Source organism: Magnolia sinica, chromosome 6, assembly GCF_029962835.1.
Source record: "Magnolia sinica isolate HGM2019 chromosome 6, MsV1, whole genome shotgun sequence".
Lineage (NCBI taxonomy): Eukaryota > Viridiplantae > Streptophyta > Magnoliopsida > Magnoliales > Magnoliaceae > Magnolia > Magnolia sinica.
In genome coordinates, this window is record NC_080578.1 from 17,291,716 (window position 1) to 17,312,549 (window position 20,834).

The window sequence follows — 20,834 nt, forward strand, 5'->3', positions numbered from 1 at the left end:
ATATATATATATATATATATATATATATATATATCACCAGTTTATTTTAGGACATGAACCCAGACCATAGGAAACAGTGGGTCCACAGTGCTTGGCTCTGCTTCTGGAGGTTGCTGCCAATTGCCTTCCTAACACTAGCCTGTTCCCATGTTGATCGGAGGGATGGCACGTGTTACAGATCTGGGTCATTCATTACCAAAATCAGGTTAGCACACTGATCGAGTCAGCCACAAATACGTTGAATTATTTTCTAATTGGATGGCCAATGTTATGTTTGGCTCAAACCATGAATGGCCCTCGATCTCTGAAACGTGCCATAAGTGGTAAGCCAGCCCAAAATCAAAGCCTTTCACTGAGATAACCCAGCTCCTCAATTAAGACTGGGTCCACCTACTCGAGAAAAATGCACAGAGGCTCCAAGGGTGATTTGATTGCGGACCAGTTTTGGCCGAGGCCTGCTCATGGATTTCAGCACGTTTTGCTTTTCCACCCTATTCATTCGTAAATAGCCTGAACATTTTTACTCAATAACTGTGGGTCCCTCATTCCAGATGACCTCCAAATTGCAAGTTTTATGATGATTCTAGCCTCTCTTTTGATCGGCAGCCATCAAATACAAGGTCAAAAAGCAATATCAATACGCCAAAATTCAATGCTGAAAAATAAAGCAGTTGTGATCATCAAATAACTAACATTCAATGGACCCCACAACTTGGACGAATTTGGGATGTCGCGTTCATGGTACAATTCCCATTTGACTGAATCGCCCTTAACGACCTTCTAAAAGCAAACGTCACAGGCTTGTATGATTAAGAATACCCGCATGCGTGCGCAGTGCGCATGCCATGCGCAAGCTCTCCTACACAACCCACCAAAAGAAAATATAAAAAGGAGGGGGTGCCGGCAAGCAGAGGTTTTGAAATTTTTTTTTTTAATAATTTTTTTATTTAACCGTATTTCCCAAGCCAGCCTGTCTTTCCCAACAACCATCCCATTCCCCTCACAAAATACAGTTTCCTTTTTACGCTCACAACAACGACTAAATTACAAACCAGCCCCTCCATCATGTTTTTCACAAATGACGAAAACGCCCTCCCTTCCCTCAAATCCTCTGCACCTTGTCCGCCTTCACGAGGGGATTGGAGCGGGCGATGGCGTCGCGCCCAGCGGCCTTGAAATCGAAACTGCATCCGTGCTCCTCCGGGTACCTGTGAGCACCGCAAAAGGTGCTCCCGCACCTGCACTTGAACCCCGTCAGCCCCACGCGCTTCTTGCAGTTCGAGCACCTGCTCTTCGCGCCCGACTCGGGTTGCGGGGCAGGTACCGATACTACGACACCTGAAACGGCCGAAGAAGAGGTGCAGGTTGAGGGAGGAGAAGCGACGGAGGACGGTGAGGAGATGGGATCTTGAGAGGTCGAGGGCAGATTCGTCTTTTTAACGACGGTGGTAAGGGATTTCTCGACGGCGGCTTTGGCGGAGGCGGATTGTTCTTCTTTGGAGCGGAGGTCCCTGTAGCATTTGGAGCAGAGGTTGAGAGTCGCCGCGCTGCCGAAGAAGCCACAGCCGTTGACGCAGAGCCGGTGATTCTCCGGCGGCTCGCAGTCCTTGAGTTGATTCCAGCTATCCTCCGAACCCATCCTCTCTCTCTCTCTCTCTGAAGGTGCTTTTTGCGCTCAAGGGTTTTTCTGGAAATAAGAAAAATTCTTTGTCAGAACCCGTGGTATTAATTAATTGACGAAATTGCCCTTTGCCTGGCAAGTGTTTGCGGAAAGTTCCCAAACAGGAAAAAGAAAACCTCTTTCCTGAAATTTCTAAAACAACCGACGGAAGAAGGATCTAAGACCTTGAACTAATTAAAAATTAAAAATTATGAAAGATCTTGAGGATCGTTATGGGAATTCAACAAAAGAAGATGAAAATCGGAAAATAAAAGCAAGGAATTAGGGTTCTTTACCGGAATGATCGACGGCTCCTCCTTTCCTTCTCCTATCACGAGAATTTCAGATGATATTCGATGAGTTTTGGATTTCGATCGAGCTTCGAAAGATTATAAAAAATTACAAAAATAAAATGGAAAAAAACAAGGGAAAAAAGAGAGAAGGAATTTGGGAAGCGGGAAGACTCAAACCCTAAATAAGAAAGAATCAGACGTGAAGGAAAAGGGAAACGCTCCTCTCTTATGCTTTATCGACGAAGCTTCTTTCCTTCTCTCTCTTCTATTCGTTTCTATTATTATTATTATTATTAAATTTCCTTAACCAACCTTCCTAACCCAACCCACCCGTTTCAACACGCCTCGCTTACCGAAGTAGCCGGTCACATGTCTTTTAAGCAACCGGTCGACGGACGGGTGGGACCCGCCTTTGACCGGGGAATGGAGGAAGTTCCTGTGGTCGAAACCTACATGAGACCCACAGAAATGCCGGAGGGAAATCCCCTCCGTCCATCAGTTTCACAAGCTCACGTATCCAAACGACGCCACATGAAAAAGTGGAGATCGAAGGACCATCATAGTGTCGTGGTAATAACCTTACGAACGGTTTGGATAGCATGTAAACATCATATTCCCGGACGCAGTTTGGCCTGTGACTCTTAACACCAGCCAGCTCGCTTGCTTGCTGGTGTCAATGCTCTGTGGGCCCCACCATGGTGTGTATGTTTTATCCACACTGTCCATCCATTTTGCCCGTTCATTTTAGGGCACCAGCAAATAAAAAAACCCGGATCCAAGTCACAGGTGGACTATAACATAGGAAAATAGTATTAATTGAACATCCACCGTTAAAAACTTTCAAAGGCCTACGGTAATGTTTATTTGTCATCCAACCTTTGATAAGGTCACACAGACCTGGATGAAGCGAAAACATAAATATCAGCTTGATCTAAAACTTCTATGACCCCAAAAAAATTTCAACGGTGAGAGTACAATTCCTACTGTTTCATTATAGTGTAGTCCACATGAGAGTTTGATTTGCCTCATTTTTGAGCTCATGATATAAAATGAGTTGGCAAAGTGGATGAACGGCGTGGATAAAACACACGCATCATGGTAGGAACCACACAACATTGACAGTAGGCAGCTGGGTGGTGTTAGGATGAGTAGCCAAACCGCAACCCATGTTCCCGCTTTCGGACTCCTGCTGTAGGTTGAAAAACTGATGGACGGTGGATTTCCGTCCACAATAAGTTTCCGTGGGCGGTACAGGAAATTGGCATCCCGGGAATGGAGGTCGTACGGATGAAGAGGACCGACAGCTGGCGGAGGATTCTGGTTGCTTCGGTTCACTTGCTTGGCCGGCTGTTGGGTGGTCCCGCGGTGTGGCGTCATCGTATGGTTAGCCTGTCAAGAGCGACGCGCCGCGTTGGCTGTATCTGACGTGGTCAGATTAGCGGGCTGGGACAGATTTCTCGACTTCTCGCGAAAGGGAACGGAATCTTCTGCCACGCCGAAAGGCTCATCACGATGTGTGTAACATCAACACCGGCTCTTAAATCCACATCCTAAGGAACATTACTTCATAGACACCCTCTCTAGAAGAACGCAGTTTGGCCAGTCACCCAGCACCATCAAAGCTGTGCGCCCCACCATCATGTATGTGTTTTATACACGTCATTCATTTATTTTGCTACTTCATTTTAGAACATGAATTTTTAAAAAATAAAAATAATGTAGATATAAAGTTTGCGGAGAATGATATACATAGGAGAAACATTCCACGGACTCACACTGATATTTATTTGTCATCCAACCCGTTCATAAGGTACACCAACTTGACATGAAGGGAAGAAATAAATATCAGCTTGATCCAATACTTTTATTGACAATAAAATAGTTTTCAAAGGTAAGTATTCAATGCCTGCTTATGTAAGTAGATTATATCCACTTTTTTCTTTTAATTGTGTAAATAGTGTGACATTGATTGAGTTGTTATAATGTATATAATTTGGAGTTACCACTCTACAAACAAAGTTTAAAATTTTATAATTTGTTAGAAATAGTAGAATCACTTAAATGTTGGATAATTGTAAGATTTCTTAATTCAAGCGGGTTATAGATTTTGAGAAAGTGCTTCGATGACATAAAAAATAGTTAGGCATCCTTTTGTGGTCACGTACAACATATGGTTTCTACTTTATTTGATTTTAAGAATTTTCAAATTTTTAATAAAATTTTAGTATTTCTATATATGGCATTGCTTCACAAAAGCCATAAAATTTAGGTGGGTAATAAGAAAAAAGATTATCTAATCTTGCTTCGCAAAATCAAACACTCTAAACTAGTAATAAGAAGAGAGATTGTCTAGTCTTCTTGACATCAAGCAGGCAATAAGAGACCCGGTGGATACCCAATCCCGACCCGCCGCCAACTTGGTACAGGGTATAAGCCCGGGCTAGGGTGTTATTTTGAGACCTATTAATAATTAAACCGTGGTATAGGTCGGCTGTGAGTATACTTTTTATGCCAAAACTGACCCCACACCGAAAAGGTCACATGAGGTCAAGCTTTGAGGGCTCTAATATAATGTTTGTCAAACATTTACACCTGTCCGTTTAACGGGTCCTTTTAAGGTATGGGATGTCCTAAAAATCGGCCATATCTAAAACTCGGTGGACCATACAATTTAGACCAATCTAACCAATATGTGGGCCATCGAATGGATTGAAAGATCTTTGGGTGGTTTTCAGCTGTGCAGCCCATGACTCGAGGCTTTCTTTTTTGAGCATCCCATCATCGTGAAAGGGCACATATGATGTGCCAGTTGCATGGGTGGGTCTAAACACAAAATGCCTAAAAAAAAAATGAAAATTCGAATGGAAAATTTATGATGGTTGATATATAGTACTAGTTCGTAAGCAATGGTGATATGCTAATATAGTATTTAAAATTTTAACAGGTACCCAACACTCTAATAAGAATAATTGCTTATGCACATAGTCCCCACATTCAAGTGGGTATGGCCTTCTATTCAAACACAACATGGCCCATTGCCACCCCTACCTAGGGTAGCTCAAGCTGAGTTTTATTTTGTACCATAAAGATGAATTGGTGCATTTGATGATGAATGCAGTGGATGTCAAACATGCATAGCAGTGGGCTCCATAGAGCTTGGGTGTCACACACGCTTCCTACAACAAGTGTGCAAAGGATTCTAGTCCCTGTGAAAGCACGGGGGAATGAGAAGCTACTACGTATTGAGGTCATGAGTTCTGAGTAAGCATGTGGTGTTTGTGGGTGTGCGTGTGAAAAAAGAAAAAGAAAAGGAAAAAGAGTACCTGTTGCGCCTATAAGTGAAACTTTCACTTACACCATCAGCCCACCCTTCCTTGCCCACGTGTCATATTGGTAAAACGTCCTATCCTCGCAAAAAGTCGGACAGCTCGTGATGGTGACTTGGTACAAAAATCAAGCTGATATATGCATCGAATCTAGATCCAATGCTTGCCCAAAGTAGAAATCTCTTATTTGTTGCAACAACGTAATTGGTCTATGTTATTACTGATGTTGTGAACATTGTTGCATTCGGTGTTAATGTGACTTAATCACATTGCAACAAGCAAAAATTCCTACTTAGTGGCAAACAAAGGATCCAGACACCCAGGGCATAATGTCTTATTGTCAAAATCAATGGGCCATTAATGGTGCAACCTAATATACTGTTGTGGTCTCTTCAGTCAGCACATCTACCTGATTTTCATATGGGATAATCATCATGGTGTGGCTCATCTTTTCATCAATTTCTCTCACACACACAAAAGTAACACTACTACTGGTGAGGTCAAGTTCTTTAAGCCCCACCATGATGTGTTTTGGACATCACACCATCAACTAAATGCACCATACCATGGGCCTAAAATTAGGCCAATACAAGACTTGGGTGGTCAACACTACGGACAACTCTCACCCATTGAAACCTTATTGCTTGTTTATAGGGCCCATTGGAATGTAGTTCAAACATCCACCCCACTCATTGAGGTCATAACATTTTTAAGTTCATTAAAAAAAACTCAAGTAGGCGCCACCAGGTGCTTTTAGATGGTATGATTTCATATGGTTTTAAATAATGTGGTCCATCTGCGTTCCGGACATGGGTTAGGGCGTGTTCAGTCCATGGAATTGAATGTTATTGAATTGCATTAGATGGGATTAACATTATTATTGCACAATGATTACATGTCTGAAAATACTAAGGTACCGTAGCCATCCAATTTAGGATAAAATTTTTACCATGGGAGAACACCGGATTAAGCCAAATCATGTTTAGTGGACTATGGAATTGTGATCAACAGACCAAATTCATAACGGATGTGGATTCCTTGCTACGTAGATGGGGCTTATTTTTGTACTAGGTGATTCTGATGGTGGGGTGAACCAATTGGAAGGTTTGGATTTCGCATGCAATTAGTTGGTTGGAAGTTACTTTTCGTGGTCCAACCGGTTTTGACTTGAAACTCTCTCACGCACGTCGGAAGGAAAGGAATGGCTATATTTGTAAGTTCATATACATCAGCGTTACGCAATCATTTTTGGGGAATTACCTGAATTGCCCTTTGTTAGCTATTTACGTTTGCTAAGGCCTAACGCGCGTGTAGCCTTGCACATCCACACGCAGGAACGTGTGCCAGTATAGCAACTGTGCGAGATCCGAGAGTTACATCAGGTGGAAAACACTGATTAGACCTTCTGGGTATAGAATCAGATTGTTTCATTCCTCAGGTGGGGGGAAAATACATGAAACAAACAAATGGACGGTTAAGATTATTATCATAGCCAACGGTTTGTTCTGTACACCGTGGCCCACACGATTAAGGCTTGATCTTTAAGGGAAGAGGATGTAAATACAGTGGCCCACCTAACGGAAAGCTAGTATCTCGTACACGTGTGCTTTATCGTAACGTTGCCTGCGTGTGGATGGGTGGGGTTCCACATGCGTGTGGGCTTAGCGAACCTTGCTGGTGGGAATTGACTCGGAATGCAATGAATCGGCAGCTGCCGGTAGGAACTCGGTCCATCAACGAGTCACGACTCGCTAGCCGCCTTAATAGTAAAAAAAGAAAAGAATAAGAAAAACTCTTGCTTTAATGCTTTACACGTGATAGTTGTACTGAAGTCCAGACACCGTTCCAAGAGCCTAACGGCACCATACGTGTGGTAGCGTATGTAATCGTGTAGTAAATCCTACACATTCTCATCCAAAGCATTCATCTGGTGGGTCCTACAATTGATGGGCAGTGCCCAAAAACTGCACTTGTGGTATGATCTTATGTAACAACCCTTTTTTTTGTTTTTTTTTTGTGGGAACTAATCCCACCGTCCATTTATGTGTGGCCCACCTGAGTTTCGAATCAGCCTCATTTTTTTGCCTTATATCTTCTCTTGGCCAGGCCAAGATGATGGACGGAGTAGATTTAAATTATTGTTAGTGAGACCCACCATATTTTAAAAAATAAAAATAAAATAAAAAATAAAAGTTACGTCTTCCGCACCACTAAACCACTTTCTCCACTTTCCTTCCTTTTTGTATGGTAATGGCCGCCAAACCTCCCACTAAATGAAACCATCCCATAATTCTCACTCCTCCATTCCATTACGCATCCATTTATAATATTTTTTTAAAAAAAAGAGAGAGAGAGAAAGAATCGAAGGAATCAATAAAATTATAAAAAAAAATAGAGTGAGGGAGAGAGAGAGCTCTGTAAATCAAGAGAGAGAGAGATTAAAGTGGGGCCAGATCATCAGACTTTAAGGTAGGTGATCGTAACCTGAAATTTATCATTTTCAGTTATTATTATGTTTATTTAATCCAAATTTTCGTAGAAATATTATTGTCAGTTGAATTTTTTTTAATGTAGGGAATGTACTCATTTAGGAATTTTTATTTTATTTTATTTTATTTTTTAAAATATTTAATACTGAAATAATTTTTATATAAATAAAATAAAATAAATTTACAGAATAAAATGAATAGTTTATTTAAGATTATTTTATTAATTTTTAAATGTTTTGTTAAAAAAATTATTAAATTAAATTTCAAATAAATTATAATACCTTACAATATTTTACAGTACAAACAGAATATATAATTAATTATTTAAAGTATTGATGATTTATTATGAAGAATTGTGAATATAAGTGATGTAAGATTGATAAGTATATATAAGCAAATATGATTATGAAAATAAAATAAAAATATATAATAATAATAACAAATTATAAATTATATAATTGTAATATGTAATCAATATTAATATAATATATAATAAGATATATAATAAAATAAAATAAAATAAAAAGGTTTATAAGATCATTGAGGTATAGTAAAATATAAATATTATGTTTCATAATAATATAGTAGTAATACAACATAATTGTACGTTATAAAAAATAAAATAAAAATAATGACAAATATATAACATAATTAAAGTAAACATGTGTAAGATAATATTATATTACATAATTAATACATAAGTATTTAATATTATTTATATGATTATGTTATAAATAACAAAATAGAAAAGTTTTATTTGATAATATATAAAAGTTGTAATAAATATAATTTATTATTTTCAAAAAAATTATGTAAATGATAATATTAACAATTTAACATAAAAATAATATAATAATTATATTAAATGTATCAAACAAAAGTAAATTTATTAACTTAGATAGTCAATTATAAAACAAGATTAATCATACTAACATAATGTTGTAACAAATAATTTATATAATAATAATAATATCCAAAGTCCAAATTAATATCTTCATGAACCTTATTCAATTTAGATTTAAAAATAAATAATAATAAAATTCTGAATTTAGATTTAAATAGTTAGATAAAAATAATAATAATAATAAAAAATTTTAAATAATCAAATAATAATTTAATTACATTATTAATGTTATATTATAGAAATCAGTGTGATAATTTTTGTTCTGTAAAGATTAAAATTCAAATTTTAATTCTAAAATTTGAAGAGTTAATTAAATTAAATTTAAATGAACTTACGTTTAAGAAAATTTTCAAAATTTTAAAATTAAAACTAAAATTTATTGTATATTATTTCACAAAAATTTCTGAATTAAATAATAGTAAAATAATACTTTATTTAAGTATTTGAATTATTAAAGTTTCAACAAAAATTTAAATATAAAATTATTAATTAGAATTATATTGTTGATATTTTGTTGTGAAATAATTATTAATCTTACATGTATATCTACCATTCATTGAATATTAAATTTTATTATGTTAGATGTAACGTAAGCAAGTAAGGCAATCATGTCCCTTGGGTGAAAGACCTTAAATTTGCATGTAGGGCAATTGTGTCCCTTGGGTGAGAGACCCTAAAGTTAGCAAGTAGGACAATCGTGTCCCTTGGGTAAAAGACCCCAGAACCCACTGGATCCTTTAGAGTCTCCTTTGTGTACGGCGTATAAGTACAATTGTGTGCATGAACATACGTCAGGAGTACAACTGGAGCAGTAGTCTGACCAGCTAACGTATAAATGAGTCTCTCACCATGAGGTACCAATGCGTGGGCGTTAATGCAACGTGACCATCCACTTGGATACGGTGTTGTAAGAAATAATATAAATGTTATGAATATTTATGGAAATATCACATGCATTGCATTTTCACAATTCTGTTGTTAAATTCTATTATCTGCTTTCTATTCCTTCATTTTTATAAAATTGATATTATCTGTTTTTTATTCCTTCATTTTTATAAAATTGATATTATCTGAACATGTTAAATTTTGGGTAAGAAATGACCCTACTGGGCTGTTATGTTCATCCTACTAAAACAAATGCACAGGTGCAGAGCTGGAATACTACGAGCAGGAGGGCCTCTCCTATTAGCTTTATTTTTATTTTTATTATTATTTTTAATTAGGTTTAGTTTTAATTCAAATCATTTTGTTATTTAAGTTTAGTTTATGTTCAAATTTCGACATAGAAAGGGAAAACTATCAAAGGGGTTGAATTAAATAAACATTTTAGTTGTATTTCCTTTTAGATGACGTTGAGTGTTTATTTAATTTGATTAAATCAGCTGGATTGTAATTAATGTCATTATATTATAACTCACACCTTGAGATTCGGGTCCCGAAGACCTTATTCAAGTACTCGAATTTCGGGGCATGACATCCTAACCATCTGATCTTTGGAAATGAGATAACTTCTCAGAACTGGGCTGTTGTCTACGGAGCGGATTAGGTGTTTTACTCATGTAACACCTTAGTGGGTGTTATCCTTACCGTATGGGGCCTACCTTGATGATTTTTTTGTATATCAAAGCCTTCCATCCGTTTTTCCAGATCATTTTAGTGCATGTTTCCAAAAATTAAGGATATATTAATGTCATGTGGACCACATCATTGGAAACAGTGGCGAATGAAAATTAAAAGATTTTTGTGGGCCATAAAAGTTTTGGATCAAAATTATCTTTATATTTTCCCTTCATACAAGTCTGGTTGACCTTATCAACGGGTTGGATGGAAAAGAAACATTAAGGTGGGATTACTGCGAGCACTAGGAAGTTTTAGTGGTGAGCTTTCAATGACCACTGTTTCATATGGTGTGGTCCACATGAGATTTAGATCTGCTTAATTTTTTGGACAACGTTCGAAAATGGTCTTGAAAAACGGATGGACAGCGTGGATATAAAACGCATCTTTAATGTGGGCCCCACTAAGGTGTTCCCCAGTAACACTTAATCCACGCCTGTTGTCTGGAGAATGAGTTCTTTGACATGGACCATACGTGGAAAACCCATCCCAATGGACGAGTCCATAACTCCATATTACTCCATATAAAGCCATTGACAGCCGCATGACATCAATGGTTATTCTCAAAGACAACCAACCGGTCAACTTATCCACACCATCCAAATAATGGGGCATAATCCCGACAACCATATTCAGGTGATCGGAACCATCTGGACGGTCAAAATGCAAGAGGCAAGCATCCATCACTCAACGTTTCTTGATGATCTCAAAATTTGGGTGGCACCACGTCATGTTTGGTCCGGTAGTCAGACTAGCCTAACCTGTTTACTAAATGGACCCTGGCTAACACTTTTTTTTTTTTTTTTTTATTATTAAATGCAACCACAGTTCAGACCCAAACATAACCAACAATCCATTTACAGCAAACTAGGAATGCAGTTGGGTGGGGTTGAGGGTGGCCTAAGCTGCAACATGACCTGAACAAAATTCCCACCTGAGGTGCCTAACCTAAACCCAACCTAAAATACCTGACCCAACTGGAATACGTGATTATTCCCAACCCGATCCAAATTTGCTTGACCTTTTCCAACCCGAACCCAAGTTGCACCCCTATGGGCAGACCCAAGTTCAGCCCATCTATAAAATGGGCTTAGAATTGGAAGTATATGGTCCTAGCCCCATTGAACTCGTGTTTGTTTATCTAGTGAGCCTTATTCCTATACTCATGAATAATATTTTTAAAGATGGTTAAAGGATAGGAGTCTTCTACTGAATATCACACGTGAAAGTGAAAGGCACGTGGATATAAATATTTGACCAGTTTAATATTAAATCACTTGCGTGTCAAGTTTCTATGATTGAAAACTATGTGAAGCCCACTTCAACATCCGTGCACGTTCCTATGATTGGAAACTATGTGAAGCCCACTTCAATATCTGCGCCACATATGCTCTGCCCTTCCTGTTTGCCAACTCATGTTAGGAGGACCTGAAAATGAGGCAGATTCAAAATTCAAGTAGGCCACGCGACAATAGCGAGTGGGGATAGAAACACCCAGCATAACTCTTTCGTGGCCTCCTTGATGTTTATATGCCATCCAAAACCGTTAATAAGGTTATTTCCACTGAGATGAATTGAAATCACAAATATTAGGCTGATCCAAAACTTTTGTGGCCCCATGAATGGTTTCAATGGTGGGTGGTGGGTGTCCTATCCCCCACTGATTCCTATGGTATGGCCTACTTGAGTTTTGAATCGGCTTCATTTTTTAGCTTATGTCCTAACATGAGCATGAAAAATTGATGGACGGAGTGGGTGCCACAAGGACATTGGGGTGGGCCCCACATACCTTCCAGCCCCACGGGCAATTTGCATCCAAAATCCTACCTATACCCTTGGAAAATGTATTATTTGGATTCATGTTGAAAATCAAGTCCATGTACCATTTAGAAATCAGTTTGAATTAGGTCCACTGATTTTGGACTTGGCAACTGGTTGAGTCAGGTCCAGCTAATTACTGCTATGACACACATCACATACACAGTGATGGTTGGAAAGAGTGGGTGGCTTGGGTGAGCCCCCGCCATTATGTGCACGTGAAATCCACTTAAGCCGTCAAGCGTGTCACCCCATTTTAGGCCCAGGGCCCAAATATCAGACCCATCCCTGATTCAGGTCGACCACATGATTTGAAAAAGTGTACAGGGCGACACACCATCCAAACTGTTCCCATTGGTGTGGCCCACCTAAATCACAGATGGGCCTGATTTTTGGGCCCCAAGCCTAACATTTGGTGTGGCATCTAATGGTTGGAGTGGATTTCACATGCTCATCGCAGTGAGCCTTTTTGAAAAACCAAGAGTAGAGGTCTCTATCCCAACTGTTTCCTTTAGCGTAGCCCACCTAAATCACAGGTCCGCCTGTTTTTTTTGGACCCGGACCTAAAATGGGATTGCAAATCTAATGGTCGCAAGCAGATTTCAAATATACATCACATGGGCCCAGTAAAAAATCAATGGTGGGCGTCCCCCTCCCAACCGCTTCCGTTGGTGTGACCCACCTGAATCATAAATTCACCTGGGCCCTAGGCCCAACATGGGTCATGCACCTCACCGTGGGAGTGAATTTTAGAAAGCCATTAAGGTGGGCCCATTCGAGCCACCCCACCCTTTGCCCGATGGTCTCAGGCAGAGGCACTCCTGGCAGGAGACCACCCGCGCACACGCAAGTCCAATCGGTTGAACCACAATTTGCGGCCCACCCAACGGATAACTTCCAACCTTTCATGTGAGTGCAACATCTAATCCGTCCAATAGGTTGGCCCCACCATGAGGATTGCCTTGAGAAAAAAAAAATTCAGCCACAACCACTCATTGAGTGGACCACACTTGTATTTATCTATTTATCAATAACATTGTTTTCTACGGTGTGATCCACCGAAGGAGTACACAGCTGATTTTTGCCCTAGACGATCCTCTTGTCAGGGCCAACCTATTGGAAGGGTTCGATTTCCCATTCACTTAGGTTTGAAGTTAGCCACTAGGTGGACCATAACTTGTAGCCCAATCAGTTCTACTTTGAGACCTCTCTCTCTCTCTCTCTGCCCTGTTTGGTAGACACCTAAAAATGAGCTTGTCTCATTTGGTTAACAATAGTTACGTAATGGAGATCTTGATCTCTAATTCTTAATTATTGTAAAATGCAAAGAGCCAAGGTCATTTTTGTCCATGCAATTAGTTTTTAGGATTTTCAATATATATCAGTGTCATTTCTGTTATTTTAGAAATTTGTGTGCTTATAAATGGTCAGCTTGGATTTTTCTTGCTCCTCCCCACTCCTTGCAAATGGACTGCTTATAAATCTGTGAGCACTATGAGCCCATCTAACAAAGGTTATGTGGGGCCCAACTTGATGACTATAACATCCATCTATACACCTGTTGTGTCGTCTCATGTTAGGTTGTCGGCCCAAATAAGAGGCAGATTTAAAAATCGAGTGAGCCATGTAACAAACAATAGTGTGGATGGTCCCCCCTCTCCACATGTATTACAAGTGCCAATTCCCCTATAGATAATTACTGCTAAGACAAAATCATTTTTAGGCATCTACCAAACAGGCCTTACTATACGAGATTGGCATGCAAGATTTTCCTAATTATAATTTGCAGAATTAAAAACATTACATTTGCTTAATTTAACAAATTAGTGGATCGGTTATCTGGATCCACTAATATGGGCAACGACAGGTCAAAAAGCACTGCAAAAATATAGAAAAACATTTAAGTTACATGAAGACAGGAATGGGTTAGGCTCATGGAGAGTTTCACATCTGATACATTTCAATGCGGCACCATGATTTACCATCCTAGCAGCAGAGGGTATACTAGGAGTTCTTGTTGACAAACTGGCACTAAAAGAAAATCCGGCATATCTGCTATATTTCAGTAACATGCAGAAAAACAGCTCATACCTGCAGCAACAGTCCACTTTATTTCCTGAGCACTCAATCATCTTCATTGTTGGCAGCTCAATCAGTAAGCTGGTTACTCTGCCAAGTCACGGTGATGGTCCGAGATGCATAGCTGACCTATCGTTTATGAGAAGAGAAGGAAAGACTAAAAATAAAACATCTCTTCGGATGTGTAATACCATTATAGAAAACACAACACAAGGAGAGAATTTAATGTGTAACTGTAAATCGACAAAGACGAGAAGCTGCTAACCTTTTTTCTTTTAGCTGTTGAGTTTTTGATGGGTGCTATGAAACAGCATAACAATATAGACAGAAACATTTACAGATTCTCAGGGTCTCCTTGAGATGATTTGTATATGCGAAATGCAGCAATGCACATAGTCAGGTTTCCAATAACTGTCAGAGCAGCTTGTAGGGCCACCAGTATCTAGATACATAGCAAAGCCTAGTTAATTGATGTGTCTCAAGTAATCTGTCTTAAACTTGGAAAGAAAGAAGGATGCTCTTGCTTGCTCCTGTCGAAAGTACAATAAAGCCATAGAAACTCGGAAGTAAGAAAAAAAGGAAATATGTTTCTTCCTTTGTATTCAGTAAATTGTAGCAGTAGGAAGCTTGGATTGCTTAGTGTGACCTTCTCATGGGCATGTAACAGAGAGGTGGCAATGGGCCGGGTCAGGGTCAAATGAGCCTGACCAGATTTCTAATCAGACAGAAGTTGGTTTTGCCCATTAATTAGTTTGGCCTTTAAATTTCAAGCCCAAGCCTGCCCATTAACATAGAAAGCAAGCTTGATCATCGGTTTGGTGCCTGCCTCAATAGAAATTTGCATAGCCTAAGCCCATTGAGTTTCAAAAACAGCTCATACCTGATCAGCAGGTCTCTGTTACAGGATTACAAAAGATGGGACTAGCCATTAAAGGCAATACACAGTAGTACAAGAGGAATAACAAACTCCCATAGGAGTAGGGACCCTTTTTTTAATTGGATGATGAAACTTTTTTTAAAAACCAGAAACCCAAGAACAAAACATCAGTAAAGATGACAAGAAGTCATCCAAAATTATGAGCGGGAACCCAATAATATAGGGAAGAGCTTTATAAACCTTATTACAATCCATCCTTGTATTTTGAAAATCTTACATTTATATATGAATCTTTGACCATGATTTAGCCATGTCTATACAGAAGGATGGGATCACCAAACCGCCCATAACCATATTGCTCTTATAAACACTAACAGTTCGCATGCAGAAAATGCAAGCAAATCCTTTAACAGCTTGATTAGTTAGTATGAGAACTTGTGAATAATGAAATTGTGGCTAACATGTTTGGTGTTGCACTAGCTTTTCAATTTTGTCTATTCTCAAAGGGGAAAAAAAAAAATCACATTCAAACACTCAAAAAACCCAATTCAATTGTCTTGGTTTAGTATTCAACCAAATCTACGAACGACTCGGACTCACCTCCTACAGAATCAAAGTTGAGTTTGAGTTGTTTTTACTTGGCACAGACCAAAAATTTTAACACCTGGGATGTGTTAACTTCATCCAATACGGAGTTTCTCCATCTACAAAATACATTAACCTCACATAACTCGAAACCGTATACTGTTCTGAGCTTAAAGAAGGTGTATGTAAATGGTGTGTATCAATGTATAACTTGAGTGAGGATCTGAATATCAACTTAGTGCCGGAACCATCTAGGCATTGGCTACTGAAATAAATAACATAGTATGCTTACTTCAAGTGACTCAGAGTTGTAGAAGAAATGCCACGTGCACGCACAAAACGCACCACCAAGTAGGGGTACCTGAATACATTAAAAGGATAGAAATAAAAATAGATACAAATTACACTCACACATAATACAGGCCTGGACAAGGCACATTTCCCTTGACAATATAACTCTAGGGATGCTAAAATAACTAAGCATGCTGTAAAAACCAACCTCAATTGTTATGCCTCCAAGATGTGAAAAGGCAACATAGATACATGAATTAGATGTAGAAATTGAGTTAAATTGAAGATAACAGCTGGTGAAAAGTAAAGTCATAGGAACAGTGAATAAATAAATACAATCAAAAGGAAGAAGTCAAAAACTGAAAGGCGAGGTAATCTTGAGTAACGAAAGAGGCACCAGTAGAGCGGCTTTGTTATTTCATTAAGCCTTACAAGACTACCCAGGCACTTCAAATCCATTAAATATCAAAAGATCTCATATGAGCATGCTTTCCTCTTAAATCAAGCTCATATAGTGTTGGGTTGCATACAACAGAGTGCAGTTACAGTTACGGATGTGGGGTAGAACTTTTTATTTATTTTTTGAAAAGTCCTTTTCAAGAGAGTTGCATCTCACACTGGACAACACTTGTAACTCAAAATTTTGGACAAGCTTTGATGGGGACATCTCGCGCACACACACACGCAAGGAGGAGGAGGGCCCCACCGTCGATCTGGATTGATGATGACGTTGAGAGAGGACCCCCTAATTAGGGACTGTGTTTTGGTTCCTTGGAGTGGACCCGATCGTCATGTGAATCCCACCTTGGGTTCTCATAATCGTGGCCCACTATTCTAAACGATCTAGTATTTTGAGTTTTGGTTATTATTGTTATTAGGAACATCATTGACGGTTTAGATTATTTTGATTAGTTGTTAATTGTGGTTATTTCGTCTCTAAATAATAGGTTGCGCACATGGCGCGAGTTCTGGGATATAGGATTTTATTATAAATAGGCACCCCTTGTAGTCTTTTTTCTCATTGAATATTATGAATAAAATTCTACGTTTTCCTGCTTCTCTAATTCTATGAGTTGTGGAAATCCAATTGGGTGCGAAACCCTCCCTTCTTCGAAAGGCTAAGTACTGTGGTGCGAAGCCACACCCATCCCAAATCGCCCGCATCTCCTAACCTCCATATTCATCATCTTCTACAACCATCCCCTCATCAAATCCACCTACGTTTGCAGCTAATCTTTCTCCTATAGCAGATTTTCAAAATCTGGCCCTGCAAGAGGGCTGAAACTTCGGCAGATCACCGTGTTCAAACCGATCATCCGTTTGGCCTAAAATTTGGAGGGAACGTGGCCCAACCCTGGCCGACCAGGCCTTAACTGACCGATTACAAATTTGTGGGCCCCACACACGTGCGGGCCGCCATCCACGCACGTGCGTCAGGTCGGTTTGCTTTCCACACGTGCGGGCGGATCACAGGTCCCCTCTCGTCTCTATTTCACTCCTCTCTCGTCTTGTTTCCATAACCCTAACCCTAGATCATCTCAAATCCCCAAGTTCTATTCCACTTTTGCAACCCTAGGGTTTCCCAAATTGAAACATGTGAATCCCTTGGATTGGAAAATAATCCTTTGCATGTGTGGATAAATCTACTATCCTTTGATCATTGTTTGGTCTATAATTTTTAATCGATCCAGCCTTATCATGTGTAAGCTTGGACCCGCATAGATTTCCCTTGTTGAGTGCTTGACTGTAGTGGGATGTGGAAATTTTTGTGATTGTTTCTAAACTAGTATGATCTAAAGCTTGAAATTTTGCATAGCATATTTAAATTTTCACGTCTTGCATCATTGGGATTGTTTGACTAGTCTACGAGGGGGCTCATGCTGCTGTGGAAAGCCAAACTACGAGAACTATTTACTTATGATGAATGAAGTGGGAGGAATTATAGGATCCTCAACCCAAGGCTTTCAATAGCATCATTGGGTTTTCAGTTATGGCAAGGAGGCCCGTGGTTCAGCAAACCAAACCATTAGATTTTTGTGTCCCACCATGAATGGATTATGCCCCAAAATTTTCCGAAATTGGAAGATCCTAGCCACCAATCTTGGGATTATTTTTTTTCCAGACAGATGTGGACAGTTGCTTTTTCTTCCTAACCATCTATTCGCGGGTCATTAAAGGGATGGAAACAGATGAGTATGGTTCCAGTAGCATTAGAACTGGAAGACTGAAGTGGAGACATGCATTTAGACTGCTATGTGATCACCACATGCTCATGAAACTCAAGGGAAATTTTTGTAGGACAACTATTCCACCAGTTATGGTTTATGGGACAGATTTTTGGGAAGCTAGAAGCATGGATTAATGATTCCTCCAAGTCTACTCAGACTTGGTTAAGTCATTTTCAGCACCACAACTCAGCATTGAAAATATGGGTGACTTGGGCTAAGTCACCGCCTAACCAGCCAAATTGTGACTCGACTCAGGATTGGGCAAATCAGTCCAAGATGACGAGTCTTAAAACAATGGTTAAAAAGTAACCTGAGAAGATGATGATTGTTGCTGAGATGAAAATGTTTGAAATTGACGTGCAGAAAGACTAGGAAGAATAGAATTGGGTGATGTAAAATGATGGAGAATAAATCAAAATAGTTTGGCCATTGACTCATTGTGCAACAAAGTCTGGAAATGGCTCTGCTAAGAAGAAGAAGCTTGAGTAGCATAAAAGGGCCTGAAAAGATAATGAGAGGAAGACAAAGGACATGGGTTTGAAGGGTGAGAAAGATACGAAATCTTGCTTTTACTGATGGTAGAGCCTTGGGAATATTAATGAAACCAGACTGAAAAAGCCAACCCAAATAAAAATGTGATGGTGGTGATGAACAGTCAATGTAGGCCACAAATTGCAATGCTACAATTGTACTATCAATAGTAATCGAGAATCTCAATTCCCCTTGCACATCCCTAGGTTACTTGCTTCCCACTTCCCACATTCATTCTCGCTTCTAGTTTTCATGCATCTGTTTCTCACATCCATTTACACCTTGATACTATGGTCCCATCGAAGAGATTTTGGTGTATGGTCCATCCACAGTTGGACGCAGCAAGCCAATGGTCCAGAAGACTAAACTATGTACCCCACTTTTTAGAAATGAAAGCTCAAGTATGATGTGTAAAGCAAGATTCAAAATACCAATTGAACTTATTGTATCAGCATACGGGGTTTAATTCCCAAATGATATGATGCCATCCTATTTTATTGATCTCAACACAATATCAAACTTTGTTAAAATTATTTGGGGGTGGAGGATATATTCTGTAATGATAAATTCTGATGATATGCAGTTTTTTTTTTTTTTGCCTTTTGCTTGCTATGCATTTGTATCGGAATGCATCCACAATGAAGATTGACACAAGTGGCACTCTCTGATACATTGGTATATCAAGATGCAAATGCACTGAATTTAATGTCATGCATGCCCAAAATGATGCAATACATCCCCATATTGACAATGACCACATCCAAGTTTCTTGTATGCAAAACAATGAGATTTGTTCCTTTTTCATCGACAATTGCATGCAAGTACCAGTTATCATTTGTAAGTAGAATTTCATAGAGAAGAAATTATATCAGAAGAAGAGAGAAAAAGAAAAAATGCAACAGAAAACGGAAGGATAGGAAGTTCTTACCATACCCCAAGAAAGCCCCTTCCATGAATCATGTCCGGATTTCTCCCCGTATTGCCAAACCAATACCATAGCTGTAATCCTTCAAGAAAATGAAAGATAGAAAGAGTATTTAAAATAATAATAATAATAATAATAATAAGGAAGGAAGGAAATTAGAAAAGGAGATAGATGTTGTGATTACCATTCAACTACGCTAGAGACGTGGATGGCCCACGTCGGCAAGGAAAGGGCGTTAGTGGGTTCGTTGAGGGGGATGGATGGGAATTCAGCAGCATAGGCTGCTAGGTCTGGGAATGCTGCTGACGTGGAAGCTAGGGCGAATCCTGCTCCGAGGAGAGCTGCAATGGCGGGTGTGGGGTTGAGGAGATGAATGGAGGTGGGCCTTGTTGTAAGGGCCTTTTGAGGACGGTTGGATTTAGTTGGGATTTGGCGGGAGAAGGGGAAAGGAGTTTTCAATTGTGGGAGGGTTGGGGAGGGAAAGCACGAGGTTGCTGCTGCCATAGCTGTTGGCCTATGAACGGAATAACCACTGACTGACGACTGAGGTAGGGAGAGGGAAACGGATTGGCTGCTCCCCCTGCCACCAGCCAATGGCTGGTGGTCGGTGCTCTGTGGGCCCCACCATGATGTATGTGTTTCATCCATTCCGTTCATCCACTTTTTCAGATTATTTTATTGCTTTATCCCAAAAATTATATGGATATAAATCTCAGTGGACCACACCACATGAAAACAATAGTGATTGGATATCAACCATTACAATCCTCCTAAGGTATGTGTTATATCCAAACCGTCCATCCATTTGGTGAGATAATATTAAGTCTTGAGACGAAAAAGAAGACATATCTCACTATCAAGTGGACCACACTGCAAAAAGAAGTGGAGGATTGAACCTCCACCATTGAAACCCTTTTTAGGTTAACAAAAGTTTTGGATCAATATGAAAATTTTTTTTTCTCTTCATTCATGTTTTTGTGACCTTATGAATAGATTGGATGGAAAGTAAACGTTATAGTGGGCCCTACGACTTGTTTAACGGTGAAAATCATATCTCTGCTGTTGTTTGTGGCGGCCTTCGTATGGAAGCGGATCGGCTGGTGTACCACACACCAGCTATATAGCCGGTGTAGATACGTGTCGCGCCAAGACGAGCACCGACGCTCCTCGAGCTCCAAGTTGTATGAACGGTTCAAAGGAGATCAAAGTTA

At 39.4% G+C, this 20,834-nt stretch overlaps 2 protein-coding genes across 3 annotated transcripts; both read right to left on the reverse strand.

Moving 5' to 3' along the window:
- Positions 1-922: 922 nt before the first annotated feature.
- On the reverse strand, positions 923-2,216 carry LOC131248419 (zinc finger A20 and AN1 domain-containing stress-associated protein 1-like). Of its 2 annotated transcripts, XM_058248699.1 has the most exons (3): positions 2,131-2,205; positions 1,957-1,988; positions 923-1,687 (listed from the first exon to the last, which is right to left on the reverse strand). In XM_058248699.1, the coding sequence occupies exon 3, from the start codon at positions 1,637-1,639 to the stop codon at positions 1,103-1,105; it is 537 nt and encodes a 178-aa protein (XP_058104682.1). In that variant the 5' UTR covers positions 1,640-1,687; positions 1,957-1,988; positions 2,131-2,205; the 3' UTR covers positions 923-1,102. The 2 variants fall into 2 exon arrangements, with proteins under 2 accessions (XP_058104682.1, XP_058104681.1); XM_058248698.1 differs by having other exon boundaries at positions 1,957-2,216.
- Positions 2,217-13,975: 11,759 nt separating this feature from the next.
- Positions 13,976-20,177, reverse strand: LOC131248420 (uncharacterized). The gene is made up of 5 exons (XM_058248700.1): positions 19,808-20,177; positions 19,627-19,705; positions 15,941-16,009; positions 14,452-14,628; positions 13,976-14,315 (listed from the first exon to the last, which is right to left on the reverse strand). Exons 1-4 carry the CDS (start codon positions 20,125-20,127, stop codon positions 14,521-14,523), a joined length of 576 nt encoding a protein of 191 aa, XP_058104683.1. The 5' UTR covers positions 20,128-20,177; the 3' UTR covers positions 13,976-14,315; positions 14,452-14,520.
- Positions 20,178-20,834: the final 657 nt, after the last annotated feature.